This window comes from Magnolia sinica, chromosome 7 (assembly GCF_029962835.1).
Source record: "Magnolia sinica isolate HGM2019 chromosome 7, MsV1, whole genome shotgun sequence".
Classification (NCBI taxonomy): domain Eukaryota; kingdom Viridiplantae; phylum Streptophyta; class Magnoliopsida; order Magnoliales; family Magnoliaceae; genus Magnolia; species Magnolia sinica.
Window position 1 is genome coordinate 43,573,517 of NC_080579.1, and position 20,139 is coordinate 43,593,655.

At 37.7% G+C, this 20,139-nt stretch overlaps 1 protein-coding gene across 5 annotated transcripts in view; it reads left to right on the top strand.

Annotated features, from left to right (window-relative positions):
- The first annotated feature begins 788 nt into the window (after positions 1–788).
- LOC131251312 (uncharacterized) overlaps positions 789–20,139 on the top strand; it is a 35,485-nt gene continuing 16,134 nt past the window's right edge. For all 5 annotated transcript variants that reach the window (XR_009173740.1, XR_009173741.1, XM_058251963.1 and 2 more), the window contains exons 1-2: positions 789–1,008; positions 3,574–3,648. Coding sequence is in view for 3 of the 5 variants with exons in the window: in XM_058251963.1 (XP_058107946.1) it covers positions 915–1,008; positions 3,574–3,648 (169 nt within the window). In the remaining 2 variants the exon portion in view is untranslated. The remainder of the gene's footprint in view (positions 1,009–3,573; positions 3,649–20,139) is intronic.

Below are 20,139 nucleotides of genomic sequence, written 5' to 3' on the forward strand. Positions count from 1 at the left end.
TCCTACCCCGCTCGGACCAAAATCATTCAGGTTGGGGCTCTGTGGCCCCAAAGTGACGTAATGGTTTTATCCACGCTGTCCATCCATATTTGGAGATAATTTTACAGTATGAAACCAAAATTGAGGTGGAACCAAGGCTTAAGTGGACCACTAAGTGGGGAATGAATGTCCACCATTAAAAACTTCCTGGGTCTGCATAAGTTTCGGATCAAGCTGATTTTTTTATTTTTTTTCACTTCATCCAGGTCTACATGACCTTATGAGTACGTTAGATGGTAAAAACATGACCGTATGAGTAGGTTGGATGGTAAAAAAACATCACGTTGGCCCTTAGAGATGTTTCAACGGTGAGTGTCATTATAACTGCTGCTTCTTTTCGTGTAGTTCACTGGAGAATTATACCTTCCTCAATTTTTGGATAGTGTCATAAATTGATCTGAGAAAATATATGAACGGCTTGGATAAAAGTATTACGTCACGGTGGGCCCCACAGAGCCCTGCCCAGATGGATTATTGTCCGGGCAGGGTAGGACGCAATCCGCTTTCCAAATCCGCGTCCCTTACATCTCCATAAATGACGAAAATACGCTTAACGGTCATTTTCGCTTTTGCTTGCCGACTAAGCAACCTCTCTCTCTCTCTCTCTCTCTCTCTCTGAAAGCCACTCCTCTCTCTCCCTCTTTGAAAACCTCTCCTTCAATCTCTCTCTCTGAGAACCTCTCCTTCACTCTCTCTCTCTCTGAGAACCTTTCCTTCCTTCCCCCCCTGCTCTCTCTCCAAACCTCTCTCTCTCTCCCTCTGCCATGACTGCCGGCAACCTCGACGACGCGGGATGAAAAGGTGATGGCTCCAGCGTCATTGGAAATCCAAGGCTTCGGCCGTCAGCGATAGGATGCGAGTACAAGACGTCGATAATGGCTGATGGGCAAGAAAGAACGAGATGCAAGCCATCACCGACGCCTGCATCATCGAAAGATGATAATAGCTGCCGGCCTCTAACAATCACAGGTAAGACGAAGTAAAATTCCTAATGGGACTGAAATCCCCAAATATTCTGGATTTTAGGATTCAAATCCCCAATCTCCGATTTTGGGAATCGAAATTCCCATGGCCTGATTTGGGAATAATTAATCCGGAATTCCCAATTCTTAGATTTGAGATTCGATATTCCAATTCCTAAATTTAGAGTTTCGAAAATCTCTGATTTGGGGATCAAGGTCCCTGGTGTCTGAATTTGGAGATTAGAATCCCTAAAGTCTGGATTTAGGGATCGAAAACCCTAATTTATATTCTGGATGCCGAATTCCAGATGTGGGATTCAAAATCTCAGTTGTCTGTTTTGGGAGTGAAAATCCCTATGGCTGGATTTGAGATCCGAAATCCCAGTGTCTGGATTGGCTGGATTCGATCATCCATACCTATTGCACAGTGGCTCTGAAACCAACTGTAATATTTTCTTAATGCGGAATTGCCGATGGATCTTGCTGTGCATTAGATTTGGAGATCTGAGTGAATGGCTTACCTTGCTGTGATGCCATTGCTATAGATAGGGATGCTGAGGTCTTCCTTTCCTAACACCCTTTAGAGAAGATATGATAGGGCTCAACCTTCTGTCAATAGTGTTGGATTGGTTAGAGGGGTGAGGAGTTTGAAACCCATCAGAACTTCTCTCCCAAAGGCTCCACACGAATTGGTAATTCCTGTTCCTCTAAAACACTGTGTGTGTATCACAGTTGTAGCACTCCACCCCTTACATGAATTTCTGGATGTATCACAACGTAGTGGGGTCCGCTGGTGCACCCGATCACATTATCCAACCCTTAGGACAATCTAGACCGTTGATCAATAAGGCCCACCTTATAGAGTTCTTACAGGCCACACTGATTAGACCTGTTTCAAAGAGATGGCTAAAGCCTCTTTTTAGTTTTTTGTTTGTCCGTGTACCCCTTCATTGATTCTGTCTATGGTATGCTTTTAAGAATCGGATGAGTCTGATACGACTTGTATGAATCGACTCGGTCTCTGTCAGACCCGATCCGGTTTGATACCACGAGTCAGCCCCCATGAGTCACCCCTGACTTGGGTGAGTTAGGCCTATTTAGCCCAGACTCAGATGAGTGGCGACTTCACTTCGGGCTGAACGGGTCAGGTTAATTCACTAAGTCTTTTAACCATGCTCTGTGGCCTACTTGAGTGAAACAACCAGATGTTTAGGTAATGTTATCTAAACCGTGTGGCCCACCTGAGTTGATGGGAATCTCGCATGCCATACACATGTGCCATATTTGCTCGTGCATGAAAACAATGGTCGGTTTAAAAATACTTGTCAACAGTACATAGTCTAATGTACATTGTGTCCATTTTGTATGGTCCTAATTTTTGGCACAAGGTCAGCTCCATAGTGAGGGCAATGGCTCAAAAGTTACACCATTTGGCATACTGTCCTATCCATGACCTTTTTTGGATGGTCAATATATCTAGAGAAATGGTTCTCAAAATTGTTTATGGATTGAATAGTTGTGAAAACACCCATTTGCTGCATTTTTTTTTCGAGAAACGGACCTTCATGAGGTGGATTGAATTGGTTTGTCCAACAGTTTAGAGTCTAATGTACATGTGTCTCCATTTTTAGGAGTGTATGGTCCTGCTTTTTGGCACCAAGTCATCTCCATAGAGAGGGCTATGACCCAAAACTTACACCATTTGGCATGCTATCCTATATATGGCCTTTTTTGGATGGTCAATAAATCTATAGAAAAGGTCTTGAAAATTATTTATGGATTGAGTGGTTAGAAACACCCATCCCCTGCATTTTTTGAGAAATGGACCATCCATAGGTGGCCTATGAATCGGTTAGTCCAACGGTCAGTCTAATGTACATGTCTGTCCATTTGGAGGAGTGTACAGTCCTATTTTTGGCACCAGGCCATCAGCATAGCGAGGGCCATGGCCTAAAAGTCACACCATTTGGCATACTATCCTACTCATCACCTTTTTTTTTTTTTTAAATGTCAATAAATTTAGAGAAATGGTCCTGAAAGTTGTTTATGGATTGAATGGTTAGAAACACCCATTTGATGCTCTTTTTTTTTTTTCAATGGATTGATCAGTCTAGATTGATTCACTTATTTTGCCCTTATTGGTTATAAGGCCGGCACCATTTATTAAATGGTGCTCGATGTACATACAATGGATCTGCCTCAAAAGATTTATAGGAATAGATTTATTAAATGGTGCTCAATGAAATCTTACAAGGCGCATGAGATCTTTGCAACAAACAAGTTGTTCTCTTGTGTTGGATGTATATCGCCACGGAGTGATTATTCAGAAAACTGGTTTCACCGTGATTCAAAATTCACTAAATTATAGATTTTCTTCTACTCCTAGTAATAGAAGTATCAGCGATACAGGAGAATATATTTGCAAATTTGCTCGCTTTTGCTACTATATGCGGTGCTACTAGTTTTATACTTTACTTTCTTTGTTGTTGCCTTTGTGAAACCAATGTTTAGTGGTTCATTCACTTATTGCATTTTTTTCCTTTACTTTTTGTTTTTTTTTTTTCCGGTTCAGTGTTACATCTTTTAAGCAAACAGGTGGTACTCTTTGCTGGATGTATATGTCGCCATGGATTAACCGCTCAAAAAGGTTAGTTTCTACATGATTTAGAATTCATTACATTACAGGCTTTTATTTGCCTCTAATAATGAAAATATCATCCAGATGATTAAGATTATATTAGCAACATTTTGCTTGTGTTCTGCTAGTGTTTCCGTTATTCTTCTGCTTTTGGTTGCCTTTGGGCATATGGAATGATTTTCAATCATATGAACCTGTCATATGATTGGGACCCTTTTTCAATGATCTAGATCCTTCATGTGATTGTGATAATTTTCAGTGATACGAAGCACTGCCATTCTACAATGTTCTTTCATCAATCTAATCAACAGGTGTTTACAATGATGCCACATGCACCAAAAATCAATAGTTTGGGTAAGTTCTTAGGGATCAAACATTGAAATGATAGGTTGGAGCACATGCACCACTCATATGGATAGGCTTGTATTAAGTGATAGAAATCGTTAATAATATTCTTCGCTCATCAAAGTCGTTCATATGATTTGGCCAATCATATGTTCGGACTCGTATTTAGGGATCTAAATTAGGAATATGGCTGGGCCAACTTCCAATGCTCCAACCTAACGGCATGGTTCGGCCTACTTTTAGTGATCCATATTGTTCAGATGTCTCGACTTGTTTTCTACATTCCAATTCTTTTGTTTGGTTGAGTTTCTTACCAGAACCATTCATATGACTAGGCCCATACTCAATGATACAAATCAGTAATGTGGAGGGCTACTTTTCAGGGATTCATACCATTCTTATGATTGGGATCCTAATTATTCGTATGACTTAACCCATTTTCTGTGACTAAAATTGTTTATATGAATGAGCTAATTTTAATGATCTAAACCATTATAGGATTAGGTTCATATCTTGAAAAAAAAAGGAGCCAAATTGTTAATATGGTTGATCAATTTTCCTTCATCCAAGCCTTTCATATGATTGGGCTAGTCATATACTCAGATGCGTATTAAGGTGTCTACGTCATCAATATGGTAATGTGGACGACTTCTTTTAATCATTGAGATTGGGATCTTATTTGGATAGTTTTCGGTGATCTATACCATTGATATGATTGGGATCTTAATTGGAATCGGCTTCTTTTAATCATCCAAGCCATTCACATCAATAAACCTATACTTTGTGATCCAAATTGGTAATGTGGACGGCCAATCATTAGTTTTCCATAGCATTCACATGACTTGGCCCGCTTCTATTGATCCAAACCTTTGACATGGACCATTTCAATGGATAAAAAACATTGACCTAGTTGGGCCATTTAGTGGATCCAAATTGTTCATATAATTCGGCTTATTCGGTGATCCAAACTCATAATACGATTGAAGCTGCTTTTCACGATCCAAACTCATCGTATGATTGAAGCTGCGTTTCATGATCCAAACTCATCATATGATTAAAGCGGCTTTTCATGATTCTTTGCAATGGATATGTTAAGTTGATCCATGCCCAAAATTTTGTATGACCCTCTCCAGCTTTACTAATAATGATCCAAACTGTTCATATCATCTGGCCCATATCTAGTGATCCAAACCTTTGACATGCTTGGGCCATTTCAATAGATGAAAACCTTTAACGTGCTTAGGCAATTTAGTGGATTTGAACTTCTTATATGACTCGGCTCATTTTGCGATCCAAATGTATCATATGATTCGTGCTGCTGTTAGTGATCTAAACTTTTCATATGATTGAAGCCTCTTTCCATGACCCATCCCAATGGATATGCTAAGTTGAACCATCTATTAGTAATACTTGAGGCTGTTTCTCAGTGATCCACTTCGTTAATTTTGTAAGACTCTCTGCAGTTCTATACACAATTCAAAGAATCAAGTTTCTTTTTACAACGATCCAAATTCATATAATTTGGCCAATTTCTATTGATCCAAACCTTCGACATGGGCCATTTCGATAGATAAAAAACATTGACATGCTTGGGCCATCCAATAGATCCAAATTGTTCATATACTTTGGCTCATTCAGCGATCCAAACTCATCCTACGATTGAAGTTGCTTTTCATGATCCAAACTCATCATATGGTTGAAGCTATTTTTCATGATCCAAACTCATCATATGATTAAAGCTTCTTTTCATGATCCATGGCAATGGATATGCTAAGTTGATCCATGCCCTAAATTTTGTTGGACTCTCTTCTGCTTTACCAATGGTCCAAACCGTTCATATGATTTGGCCATTTCTAGTGATCCAAACCTTTGACATGCTTGGGCCATTTCAATGGATCAAAACCTTTGACGTGCTTGTGCCAATTCAGCGGATTTGACTTCTTATATCATTCGGCCCCTTCAGCAATCCAAATGCATTATGTGATTCATGCTGCTTTTAGTGATCTAAACTCATCATATGATTGAAGTCTCTTTCCATGACCCATCCCAATAGATATGTTAAGTTGATCCATCTATTCATAATATTTGAGGTTGGTTCTCATTGATCCACATCGTTAATTTGTAGGACCCTCTTACTCCGGTGGTAGACTCTCAAGAGTTTCAACACCTGGTTGAGGGTTCGAGTACCCATGGGTGGTGAAATTCCACTACGGCGTGAGTGTGTGGTGGTGTGCGTGCATGTGTAAAAATAAAAAAAAATAAAAAATTTGTAGGACCCTCTTTAGTTCTATACACAATTCAAACAATTAGGTTTTTCCTTACAGTGATCCAATTTCATATGATTTGGCCCATTTTTATTGATCCAAACCTTTGACATGGGCCATTTCGATGGATAAAAAACATTTGCATGCTTGGGCCATTTCAATGGATAAAAAACATTTGCATGCTTGGGCCATTTCGATGGATAAAAAACATTTGCATGCTTGGGCCATTTAGTGGATCCAAATTGTTCACATAAATCGGCTTATTCGGCGATCCAAACTCATCATACGAATGAAGCTGCTTTTCATTATCCAAACTCACCATATGATTGAAGCTGCTTTTCATGATCCAAATTCACCATATGATTAAAGCGGCTTTTCATGATCCAAACTCATCATGCGATTAAAGCGGCTTTTCATGATCCAAACTCATCATACGATTAAAGCGGCTTTTCATGATCCAAACTCATCATATGATTGAAGCTGCTTTTCATGATCCAAACTCATCATTTGATTAAAGCGGCTTTTCATGATCCTTGGCAATGGATATGCTAAGTTGATCCATGCCCAAAATTTTGTAGGACCCTCTTCAACATTACTAATGATCCAAATTGTTCATATGACCTGGCCCATTTCTAGTGATCCAAACCTTTTGACGACATGCTTGGGCCATTTCAATAGATCAAAACCATTAACGTGCTTGGGCATTTTAGCGGATTTGAACTTCTTATATGATTCGTCCCATTCAGCGATCCAAATGCATCATATGAATCGTGCTAATATTAGTGATCTAAACTCATCATATGATTGAAACCTCTTTCCATGACCCATCCCAATGGATATGCTAAGTTGAACCATATATTTGTAATATTTGAGGCCGGTCCTCAGTGATCCATTTCATTAATTTTGTAGGACTCTTCAGTTTTATGCAAAATTCAAAGAATCAAATTTCTTTTTACAACAATCCAAATTCATATGATTTGGCCCATTTCTACTAATCCAAACCTTCAACATGCGCCATTTTGATGGATAGAAAACATTGACATGCTTGGGCCATTCAGTGGATCCAAATTGTTCATATAATTCGGCTTTTTCGGCGATCCATACTCATCATACGATTGAAGTTACTTTTCATGATCCAAACTCATCATATGATTGAAGCTGCTTTTCATGATCCAAACTCATCATATGATTAAAGCTGCTTTTCATGATCCTTGGCAATGGATATGCCAAGTTGATCCATGCCCAAAATTTTGTAGACCCTCTTTAACTTTACTAATGATCCAAACTGTTCATATGATTTGGCACATTTCTAATGATCCAAACCTTTTACATGCTTGGGCCATTTCAATGGTTCAAAACCTTTGTCGTGCTTCGGCCAGTTCAACGGATTTGACTTCTCATATCATTCGGCCCTTCAGTGATCCAAATGGATGATATGATTCGTTCAACTTAACATATCCATTGGGATGGGTCATGGAAGTAGGCTTCAATCATATGAAGAGTTTAGCCCAAAATTTTGTAGGACCCTCTTTAGCTTTACTAATGATCCAAATTGTTCATATGATTTGGCACATTTCTAGTGATCCAAACCTTTGACATGCTTGGGCCATTTCAATGGATCAAAACCTTTGTCGTGCTTCGGCCAGTTCAGCAAATTTGATTTCTTATATCATTCAGCCCTTCAGTGATCAAAATGCATGATATGATTTGTGCTGCTGTTAGTGACCTAAACTCATCATATGATTGAAGCCTACTTCCATGACCCATCCCAATGGATATGTTAAGTTGAACCATCTATTCGTAATATTTGAGGTTGATTCTCAGTGATACACTTCGTTAATTTTGTAGGACCCTCTTCATTTTTATACACAATTCAAACAATGAAGTTTCTTTTTACAATGATCCAAATTCCTATGATTTCGCTCATTTATAGTGATCTAAACCTTTGACATGGGCCATTTCGATGGATAAAAAACATTGACATGCTTCGACCATTCAGTGGATCCAAATTGTTCATATGATTCGACTCATTCAGCGATCCAAGTTCATCATATAATTAAAGTTGCTTTTCATGATCCAAACTCATCATATAATTAAAGCGGCTTTTCATGATCCTTGGCAATGGATATGCTAAGTTGATCCATGCCCAAAATTTTGTAGGACCCTCTTCAACATTACTAATGATTCAAACTGTTCATATGATCTGGCCCATTTCTATTGATCCAAACCTTTGACATGCTTAGGCCATTTCAATGGATCAAAACCATTAACGTGCTTGGGCATTTTAGCGGATTTGAACTTCTTATATGATTCAGCCCATTCAGTGATCCAAATGGATCATATGAATCGTGCTATTGTTAGTGATCTAAACTCATCATATGATTGAAGCTTCTTTCCATGACCCATCCCAATGGATATGCTAAGTTGAACCATCTATTTGTAATATTTGAGGCTAGTTCTCAGTGATCTACTTCGTTAATTTTGTAGGACTCTTCAGTTCTATACACAGAATCAAGCTTCTTTTTACAACGATCCAAATTCATATGATTTGACCCATTTCTACTAATCCAAACCTTCAACATGGACCATTTCGATGAATAGAAAACATTGGCATGCTTAGGCCATTTAGTGGATCCAAATTGTCCATATAATTCGGCTTATTTGGCGATCCATACTCATCATACGATCGAAGTTGCTTTTCTTGATCCAAACTTAGCATATGATCGAAGCTGCTTTTCTTGATCCAAACTTTGCATATGATCGAAGCTGCTTTTCATGATCCAAACTCATCATATGATTGAAACTGCTTTTCATGATCCAAACTCATCATATGATTGAAGATGTTGTTCATGATCCATGGCAATGAATATGCTAAGTTAATCTATGCCCTAAATTTTGTAGATCCCTCTTCAGGATAACAAATAATCCAAACTGTTCATATGATTTGGCCCATTTCTAGTGATCCAAACCTTTGACAATGCTTGGGCCATTTCAATGGATCAAAACCTTTGACGTGCTTTAGCCAATTTAGTGGATTTGATTTCTTATATTATTCGGCCCTTCAGTGATCCAAATGCATGATATGATTCATGTTGCTGTTAGTGATCTTAACTCATCATATGATTGAAGCCTCCTTCCATGACCCATCCCAATGGATATGTTAAGTTGAACCATCTATTCGTAATATTTGAGGCTGATTCTCAATGATGCCATTCGTTAATTTTGTAGGACCCCTCTTCAGTTTTATACACAATTCAAACATCGAAGTTTCTTTTTACAATGATCCAAATTCCTATGATTTCGCTCATTTATAGTGATTCAAACCTTTGACATGGCCCATTTCGATGGATAAAAAACATTGACATGCTTTCGACCATTCAGTGGAACCAAATTGTTCATATGATTCGGCTCATTCAGTGATCTAGACAAATCGTATAATTAAAGCTGCTTTTCATGATCCAAATCTTTGACATGGGCCATTTTGATGGATGAAAAACATTGGCATGCTTGGGTCATTTGGTGGATCCAAATTGTTCGCATAATTCAGCTTATTCGGTGATCCAAACGCATCATACGATTGAAGCTGCTTTTCATGATCCAAACTCATCATATGATTGAAGCTACTTTTCATGATCCGACTTAATCATATGTTTAAAGCGGCTTTTCATGATCCAAACTCATCATATGATTTAACCTGCTTTTCATGATCCAAACTCATCATATGATTAAAGCGGCTTTTCATGATCCTTGGCAATGGATATGCTAAGTTGATCCATGCCCAAAATTTTGTAGGACCCTCTTCTGTCCCATTCCTAGTGATCCAAACCTTTGATATGCTTGGGCCATTAAAATAGATCATAACATTTAACATGCTTGGGCAATTTAGCGGATTTGAACTTCTTATACGAATTGGCCCATTCAACGATCCAAATGCATCATATGATTTGTTCTGCTGTTAGTGATCTAAACTCATCCATGTTATCCATGACCCATCCCAATGGATATGCTTAGTTGAACCATCTATTCGTAATATTTGAGGCTGATTCTTAGTGATCCACTTCGTTAATTTTGTAGGACCCTCTTCAATTTTATACACAATTCAAACAATTAAGTTTCTTTTTACAATGATCTAAATTTCTATGATTTCGCTCGTTTATACTGATCCAAACCTTTGACATGGGCCATTTCGATGGATAAAAAACATTCACATGCTTGGATCATTCAGTGGATCCAAATTGTTCATATGATTCGGCTCATTCAATGATCCAAACTAATAATAGGATTGAAGTTGCTTTTCATGATCCAAACTCATCATATGATTAAAGCTGTTTTTCATGATGTAAACTCATCATATGATTGGAGCTACTTTTCATGATGCAAACTCATCATATGATTAGAGCTACTTTTCATGATCCTTGGCAATGGATATGCTAAGTAGATCCATGCACAAAATTTTTTAGGACCCTCTTCAGCATTACCAATGATCTAAATTGTTCATATGATCTGGCCCATTTCTAGTGATCCAAACCTTTGACATGCTTAGGCCATTTCAATGGATCAAAGCCTTTAACGTGCTTGGGCAATTTATCGGATTTGAACTTATTATATGATTCGGCCCATTCAACGATCCAAATGCATCATATGATTCATGCTAGTGTAAGTGATCTAAACTCATCTTATGATTGAAGCCTCTTTTCATGACCCATCCCAATGGATATGCTAAGTTGAACCATCCATTTCTTTTGAGGCTGGTTCTCAGTGATCCACTTAGTTAATTTTATAGGACTCTTCAATTATGTACACATTCAAAGAATCAAGTTTCTTTTTACAATGATCCAAATTCATATGATTTGGTCCATTTCTATTGATCCAAATCTTCAACATGGGCCATTTCGATGGATAAAAAACATAGGCATGCTTGGGCCATTCAGTGGATCCAAGTTGCTCATATAATTTGGCTTATTCGGCGATCCAAACTCATCATACGATTGAAGCTCCCATTTCTACTGATCCAAACCTTCAACATGGGCCATTTCGATGGATAAAAAACGTTGGCATGCTTGGGCCATTAAGTGGTTCCAAATTGTTCATATAATTCGGCTTATTCGACGATCCAAACTCATCATATGATTGAAGCTGCTTTTCATGATCCAAACTCATCATATGATTAAAGCTGCTTTTCATGATCCTTGGCAATGGATATGCTAAGTTGATCCATGTCCAAAATTTTGTAGTGCCGTCTTTAGCTTTACTAATGATTCAAACTGTTCATATGATTTGGCCCATTTCTTGTGATCCAAACCTTTGACATTCTTGGGCCATTTCGATGGATCAAAACCTTTAATGTGCTTCGGCCAATTCAGCGGATTTGACTTCTCATATCATTCGGCGCTTCAGCGATCCAAATGGATGATATGATTTGTCCCGCTGTTAGTGAACTAAACTCATCATATGATTGAAGCCTCTTTCCATGACCCATCCCAATCGTTATGTTAAGTTGATTCATCTATTCGTAATATTTGAGATTGGTTCTCAGTTATCCACATCTTAATTTCATAGGGACCCTCTTCAATTTTATACCCAATTCAAACAATCAAGTTTCTTTTTACACACGTTTCTATTGATACAAACCTTTGACATGGGACATTCGGTGGATCCAAATTGTTCATATAATTTAGATTATTCAGTGATCCAAACTCGTCATAGGATTGAAGCTGTTTTTCATGATCCAAACTCATCATATGATTAAAGCTGCTTATCATGATCCTTGGCAATGGATATGGTAAATTGATCCATGCACAAAATTTTGTAGGACCCTCTTCAACTATACCAATGATCCAAACTGTTAATATGATTTGCTTGGGCCATTTCAATGGATATAAACCTTTGACCTGCTTGGGACATTTCATCGGATTTGAACTTATTATATGATTCGGCCCCCTTCAACGATCCAAATGCATCATATGATTCGTGCCGTTATTAGTGATCTAAACTCATCATATGGTAGAAGCCTCTTTCCATGAGCCATCCCAATGGATATGTTAATTTGATCCATCTATTCATAATATTTGAGGTTGGTTCTCAGTGATCCACATCATTAATTGTGTAGGACCCTCCTTAGTTCTATACACAATTCAAACAGTGAAGTTTGTTTTCACAACGATCCAAATTAATATTATTTGGCCCATTTCTAGTGATCCAAACCTTTGACATGGGCCATTTCAATGGATAAAAAATATTGTCATGCTTGGGCCATTCAGTGGATTCCAATTGTTCATATGATTCTGCTCATTCGGCGGTCCAAACACATCAAACGATTGAAGCTGCTTTTCATGATCCAAACTCATCATATGATTAAAGCCGCGTTTCATGATCCATGGCAATGGATATGCTAAGTTGATCCATGCCCTAAATTTTGTAGGACCATCTTCAGCTTTACGAATGATCCATACTCTTCATATGATTTGGCCCGTTTCTGTTATCCAACCCTTTGACATGCTTGGGTCATTTCAATGGATCAAAACATTGACATGATTAGTCCATTTTGGCGGATTTGAACTACTTATATGATTCAGCCCATTCAACGATCCAAATGCATCATATGATTTGTGCTACTATTTGTGATCTAAACTCATTATATAATGGAAGCCTCTTTCCATGACCCATCCCAATGGATATTTTTAAGTTTGATCGATCTATTCATAATATTTGAGTTTGGTTCTCAATGATCCACATCGTTAATTTTTTAGGACCCTCTTCAGTTCGATATGCAATTCAAACAATCAGGTTTCTTTTTACAATGATCCAAATTCATATGATTCCAAATCTTTAACATGGGCCATTTCGATGGATAAAAAACATTGACATGCTTGGGCCATTCGGTGGATCCAAATCGTTTATATGATTCAGCTCATTTGGCGATCGACACTCATTATACGATTGAAGCTGCTTTTAATGATCCTAACTCATCATATGATTAAAGTTGCTTTTCATGATCCAAACTCATCATATGATTGAAGCTGCTTTTCATGATCTAAACTCATCATATGATTAAAGCTGCCTTTCATGATCTAAACTCATCATATGATTGGCAATGTATATGCTAAGTTGATCCATTCCCTAAATTTTGTAGATCCCTCTTCAGGTTTACAAATCATCCAAATTGTTCATATGATTTGGCCCATTTCAATGGATCAAAACCTTTGAGGTGCTTGCGCCATTTCAACGGATTTGAACTTCTTATATGATTCGGCCCATTCAGCGATCCAAATGCATCATATGATTTGTGCTGCTGTTAGCGATCTAAACTCATCATATGATCTCATCATATGATTGAAGCTGCTTTACATGATCCATGGCAATGTAAATGCTAAGTCAATCCATGCCCTAAATTTCATAGATCCCTCTTCAAGTTTACAAATGATCCAAACCGTTCATATGATTTGGCCCATTTCAATAGATCAAAACCTTTAATGTGCTTGGGCCATTTCAACGTATTTGAATTTCTTATATGATTCAGCCCATTCAGCGATCCAAATGCATCATATGATTCGTGCTGCTGTTAGTAATCCAACTAATCATATTATTGAAGCCTCTTTCCATGACCCATCCCAATGGATATGTTAAGTTAGATCAATCTATTCATAATATTTGACGTTAGTTCTCAGTGATTCATTTTGTAGGACCCACATCAGTACGATAAAAAATTCAAACAATTAGGTTTCTTTTTTCAATGATCCAAATTCATATGATTTGGCCCATTTCTAGTGATCTAAATCTTTGACATAGGCTATTTCAAGGGATAAAAAATATTGACATGCATGGGCTATTCAGTGGATCCAAATAGTTCATATGGTTCGGCTCATTCGGCGATTGACACTCATTATACGATTGAAGCTGCTTTTCATGATCCAAACTCATCATATGATTAAAGCTACCTTTCATGATCCATGGCAACGGATATGCCAAGTCGATCCATGTCTTAAATTTTGTAGGACCCTCTGCCGCTTTACAAATGATCCAAAATGTTCATATGATTTGTCCCGAATCTAGTGATCTAAACCTTTGACCTACTTGGGCCATTTCAATGGATCAAAACCGTTGATGTGCATGGCCATTTCAATGGTCATGCACATCTCAATGGATTTGAACTTCTTAAATGATTCAGCCCATTTAGTAATCCAAATGCATCATATGATTCGTGTTGCTTTTAGTGATCTAAACTCATCATATGATTGAAGCCTCTTTCCATGACCTATCCGAATGGATATGTTAAGTTAAATCCATCTATTTATAGTATTTGAGGTTGATTCTTAGTGATCCACATCGTTAATTTTTGAGGACCCTCTTTAGTTTGATACGCAATTCAAACAATCAGGTTTATTTTTACAACAATCCAAATTCATATGATTTAGCCCATTTCTAGTGATCCAATTCTTTTTTATGGGCCATTACAATGGATGAAAGACATTGACATGCTTGGGCCATTTAGTGGATCCAAATAGTTCATATGATTTGACTCATTCGACGAATGGCACTCATCATATGATTGAAGCTGTATCCAAACTCATCATATGATTAAAGCTGCTTTTCATCATCCAAACTCATCTTATGATTGAAGTTGCTTTTCATGATCCAAACTCATCATATGATTAAAGTTGCTTTTCATTATCCAAACTCATCGTATGATTGATGCTGCTTTTTCATTATCCAAACTTCATCATATGATTGAGGGCCGCTTTTCTGATCCATGACAATGCATGTTAAGTTAATCCATGCCTAAATTTTGTAGATCGCTTCTTCATCTTTACAACTGATCAAATCTGTCATATGATTTGGGCTACTTAGTGATCCAAACCTTGACATGCTTGGGCCATTTCAATGGATCAAAACCTTTGACATGCTTGGGTGATTTCAATGTGATTTGAACTTTATATGATTCGGCCCATTCAATGAGATTCATGCATCATATGATTCGGTGGTATTAGCACGATCTAAACTCATCATAATATCAGCTTCTTTCCAAGACTCATCCTAATGGAAATGTTATGTTAGGATCTTAATTATCTATGATATTTTAGGTTTGTTCTCATGATCCACATAGTTAATTTTGTAGACTCTCTTCAGCTTATGCGCTCAAACAATCGTGTTTTTATACACCGATCCAAATTCATGTTTATTTAGCCCATTTCCTATGATCCAAATCTTTACATGTGCCATTTCGATGGATAAAAACATTTACATGCTTGGGCAATTGATGGATTCATACTGCTCATATGATTCGCTCATTCGATTACCCACTCATCATAATGAATAGTTGCTTTTCATGATCCAAATCATCATATGATTAAAGTCATTTTCATGATCCAAACTCACTGCATGATTAAAGTTGTTTTTATTGACATGCTGGGTCATTCAGTGTATCCAAGTTGTGCATATGATTCCGCTCATTCGGCGATCCAAACTCATCATACGATTGAAGCTTCTTTTCATGATCCAAACTCATCATATGATTGAAGCTGCTTTTCCTGATCCATGTCAATGGATATGCTAAGTTGATCCATGCCATAAATTTTGTAGGACCCTCTTATGCTTTACCAGTGATCCAAACTGTTCATCTACTCTGGTCTATTTCTAGTGATCCAAACCTTTGACATGCTTGGGCCATTTCAATGGATCAAAACCTTTGACGTGCTTTGCCCAATTTAGTGGATTTGACTTCTTTATATCATTCGGCCCCTTCAATGATCCAAATGCATGATATGATTCGTGCTGCTGTTAGTGATTTAAACTCATCATATGATTGAAGTCTCTTTCCATGACCCATCCCAATGGATATGTTAAGTCGATCCATCTATTCATAATATTTGAGGTTGGTTCTCAGTGATCCACATCGTTAATTTTGTAGAACCCTCTTCAGTTCTTTAAACAATTCAAATAATAAGGTTTCTTTTTACAGCGATCCAAATTCATATGATTTGGCCCGTTTCTATTGATCCAAACCTTTGACATGGGCCATTTCGATGGATAAAAAACATTGACATGCTTGGGCCATTCAGTGGATCGGAATTGTTCATATAACTCGGCTTATTCGGCAATTCCAACTCATCATACGATTGAAGCTGCTTTTCAAGATCCAAACTCATCATATGATTGAAGCTACTTTTTATGATCCTTGGCAATGGATCTGCTATGTTGATCCATGTCCAAAATTCCATAGGACCCTCTTTAGCTTTACAAATGATTCATACTATTCATATGATTTGGCCCATCTTTATTGATCCTAACCTTTGACATGCTTGGGCCACTTCAATGGATCAAAACCTTTCATGTGTTGGGCCATTTGGCGGATCTGAACTTCTTATATGATTCGGCCCATTCAGCCATCCAAATGCATCATATGATTCGTAGTGCTGTTAATGGTCTAAACTCGTCATATGATTGTGGCCTCTTTCCACAACCCATCCCATTTCAAGATCCAAACTCATCATACGATTGAAGCTGTTTTTCATGATCCTTGGCAATGGATCTGCTATGTTGATCCTAGCCCAAAATTCTGTAGGACCCTCTTCAGCTTTACAAATGATTCAAACTATTCATATGATTTGGCCCATCTCTATTGATCCTAACCTTTTGACATGCTTGGGCCACTTCGATGGATCAAAACCTTTCATGTGTTGGGCCATTTTGCAGATTTGAACTTCTTGTATGATTCGGCCCATTCAGCCATCCAAGTGCATCATATGATTCGTACTGTTGGTAGTGATCTAAACTTTGTCATATGATTGAAGCCTCTTTCCATGACCCATCCCCATGGATATGTTAAGTTGAACCATCTATTCTTAATTTTTGAGGTTGGTTCTCATTGATCCACTCGTTAATTTTGTAGGATCCTCTTTAGTTTTATACACAATTCAAAGAATCAACATTGTTTTTAGAACGATCCAAATTCATATGATTTAACCCATTTATAGTGTTCCAAACCTTTGTCATGGGCCATTTTGATGGATAAAAAACATTGACATGCTGGGTCATTCAGTGTATCCAAATTGTTCATATGATTCGGCTCATTAGGCGATCCAAACTCATCATACGATTGAAGCTTCTTTTCATGATCCAAACTCATCAAATGATTGAAGTTGCTTTTCATGATCCATGGCAATGGATATGCTAAGGTGATCCATGCCCTAAATTTTGTAGGACCCTCCTCTCCTTTACCAATGATCTAATCTGTTCATCTGATCTGGCCTATTTCTAGAGATCCAAACCTTTGACATGCTTGGGCCATTTCAATGGATCAAAACCTTTGACGTGCTTTGGCCAATTTAGCGGATTTGACTTCTTATATCATTCGGCCCCTTCAGCGATCCAAATGCATGATATGATTCGTGCTACTGTCAGTGATTTAAATTCATCATATGATTGAAGACTCTTTCCGTGACCCATCCTAATGGATATGTTAAATTGATCCATCTATTCGTAATATTTGAGGTTGGTTCTCAGTGATCCACATCGTTAATATTGTAGAACCCTATTCAGTTCTATAAACAATTCAAATAATAAGGTTTCTTTTTACAGCGATCCAAATTCATATGATTTGGCCCGTTTCTATTGATCCAAACCTTTGACATGGGCCATTTTGATGGAAAACAAACATTGACATGCTTGGGCCATTTAGTGGATCCAAATCGTTCATATAATTCGGCGTATTCGGCAATTCCAACTCATCATACGATTGAAGCTGCTTTTCAAGATCCAAACTCATCATATGATTGAAGCTGCTTTTCAAGAACCTTGGCAATGGATCTGCTATGTTGATCCATGCCCAAAATTTTGTAGGACCCTCTTCTGCTTTACAAATGATTCAAACTATTCATATGATTTGGCCCATCTCTATTGATCCTAACCTTTGACATGCTTGGGCCACTTCAATGGATCAAAACCTTTCATGTGTTGGGCCATTTTATGGATCTGAACTTCTTATATGATTCGGCCCATTCAGCCATCCAAATGTATCATATCATTCGTATTGTTGTTAGTGATCTAAACTCGTCATATGATTGAAGCCTCTTTCCACGACCCATCTCAATGGATATGTTAAGTTGAACCATCTATTCGTATTATTTGATTTTGGTTCTCACTGATCCACTTCGTAATTTTGTAGGATCCTCTTTAGTTTTATACACAGTTCAAAGAATCAAGTTTCTTTTTGGAACGATACAAATTCATATGATTTGGCCCATTTATAGTGATCCAAACCTCTGACATGGACCATTTTGATGGATAAAAAACATTGACATTCAAGGTCATTCCGTGGATCCAAATTATTCATTTGATTCGGCTCATTTGGCAATCCAAACTCATCATACGATTGAAGCTTCTTTTCATGATCCAAACTCATCATATGATTAAAGCTCCTTTTCATGATCCATGGCAATGGATATGCTAAGTTGATCCATGCCCTAAATTTTGTAGGACCCTCGTCTGCTTTACCAATGATCCAAACTGTTCATCTAATCTGGCCTATTTCTAGTGATCCAAACATTTGACATGCTTGGACTATTTCAATGGACCAAAACCTTTGACGTGCTTTGGCCCATTTAGCGGATTTGACTTCTTATATCATTCGGCCCCTTTAGTGATCCAAATGCATGATATGATTCGTGCTGCTGTTAGTGATTTAAACTCATCATATGATTGAAGACTCTTTACATGACATATCCCAATGGATATGTTAATTTGATCCATCTATTCATAATATTTGAGGTTGGTTCTCAATGATCCACATCGTTAGTTTTGTAGAACCCTCTTTAGTTCTATAAACAATTCAAATAATAAGGTTTCTTTTTACAGCGATCCAAATTCATACTGTTTGGCCCGTTTCTATTGATCCAAACCTTTGACATGGGCCATTTCGATGGATAAAGGTGATTGACATGCTTGGGCCATTCAGTGGATCCAAATTGTTCATATAACTTAGCTTATTCGACAATTCCAACTCATCATACGATTGAAGCTGCTTTTCAAGATCTAAACTCATCATATGATTGAAGCTGCTTTTCTTGATCGTTGGCAATGGATCTGCTAAGTTGATCCATGCCCAAAATTCTATAGGACCCTCTTTCTTCAGCTTTACAAATGATTTAAACTGTTCATATGATTTGGCCCATCTCTACTGATCCTAACCTTTGACATGCTTGGGCCACTTCAATGGATCAAAACCTTTCATGTGTTGGGCCATTTAGAGGATTTGAACTTCTTATATGATTTGGCCCATTCGGCCATCCAAATGCATCATATGATTTATGCCGTTGTTAGTGATCTAAACTTATCATATGATTGAAGACTCTTTCCATGACCCATCCCAATCGATATGTTAAGTTGATCCATCTATTCATAATATTTGAGGTTGGTTCTCAGTGATGCACATCGTTAATTTTGTAGGACTCTCCTCAGTTTGATACACAATTCAAATAGTCAGGTTTCTTTTTACAACAATCCAAATTCATATGATTTGGCCCATTTCTAGTGATCTAAACCTTTGACATGGGCCATTTAGATGGATAAAAAACATTGACGTGCTTGGGCCATTAGGTGGATCCAAATTGTTCATATGATTCGGCTCCTTCGATGATCCAAATGCATCATATGATTGCAGTTGCTTTTCTTGGATGGGCCATTTCGGCAGATTTGAACTTCTTGTATGATTCGTCCCATTCAACGATTCAAATGCATCATATGATTCGTGTTGCTTGTAGTTTTCTAAACTCATCATATGATTGAAGCGAAGCCTCTTTCCATGACCCATCCCAATAGATATGTTAAGTTGATTCATCAATTCGTAATATTTGAGGTTGGTTCTCTGTGATACACATCTTTAATTTTGTAGGGC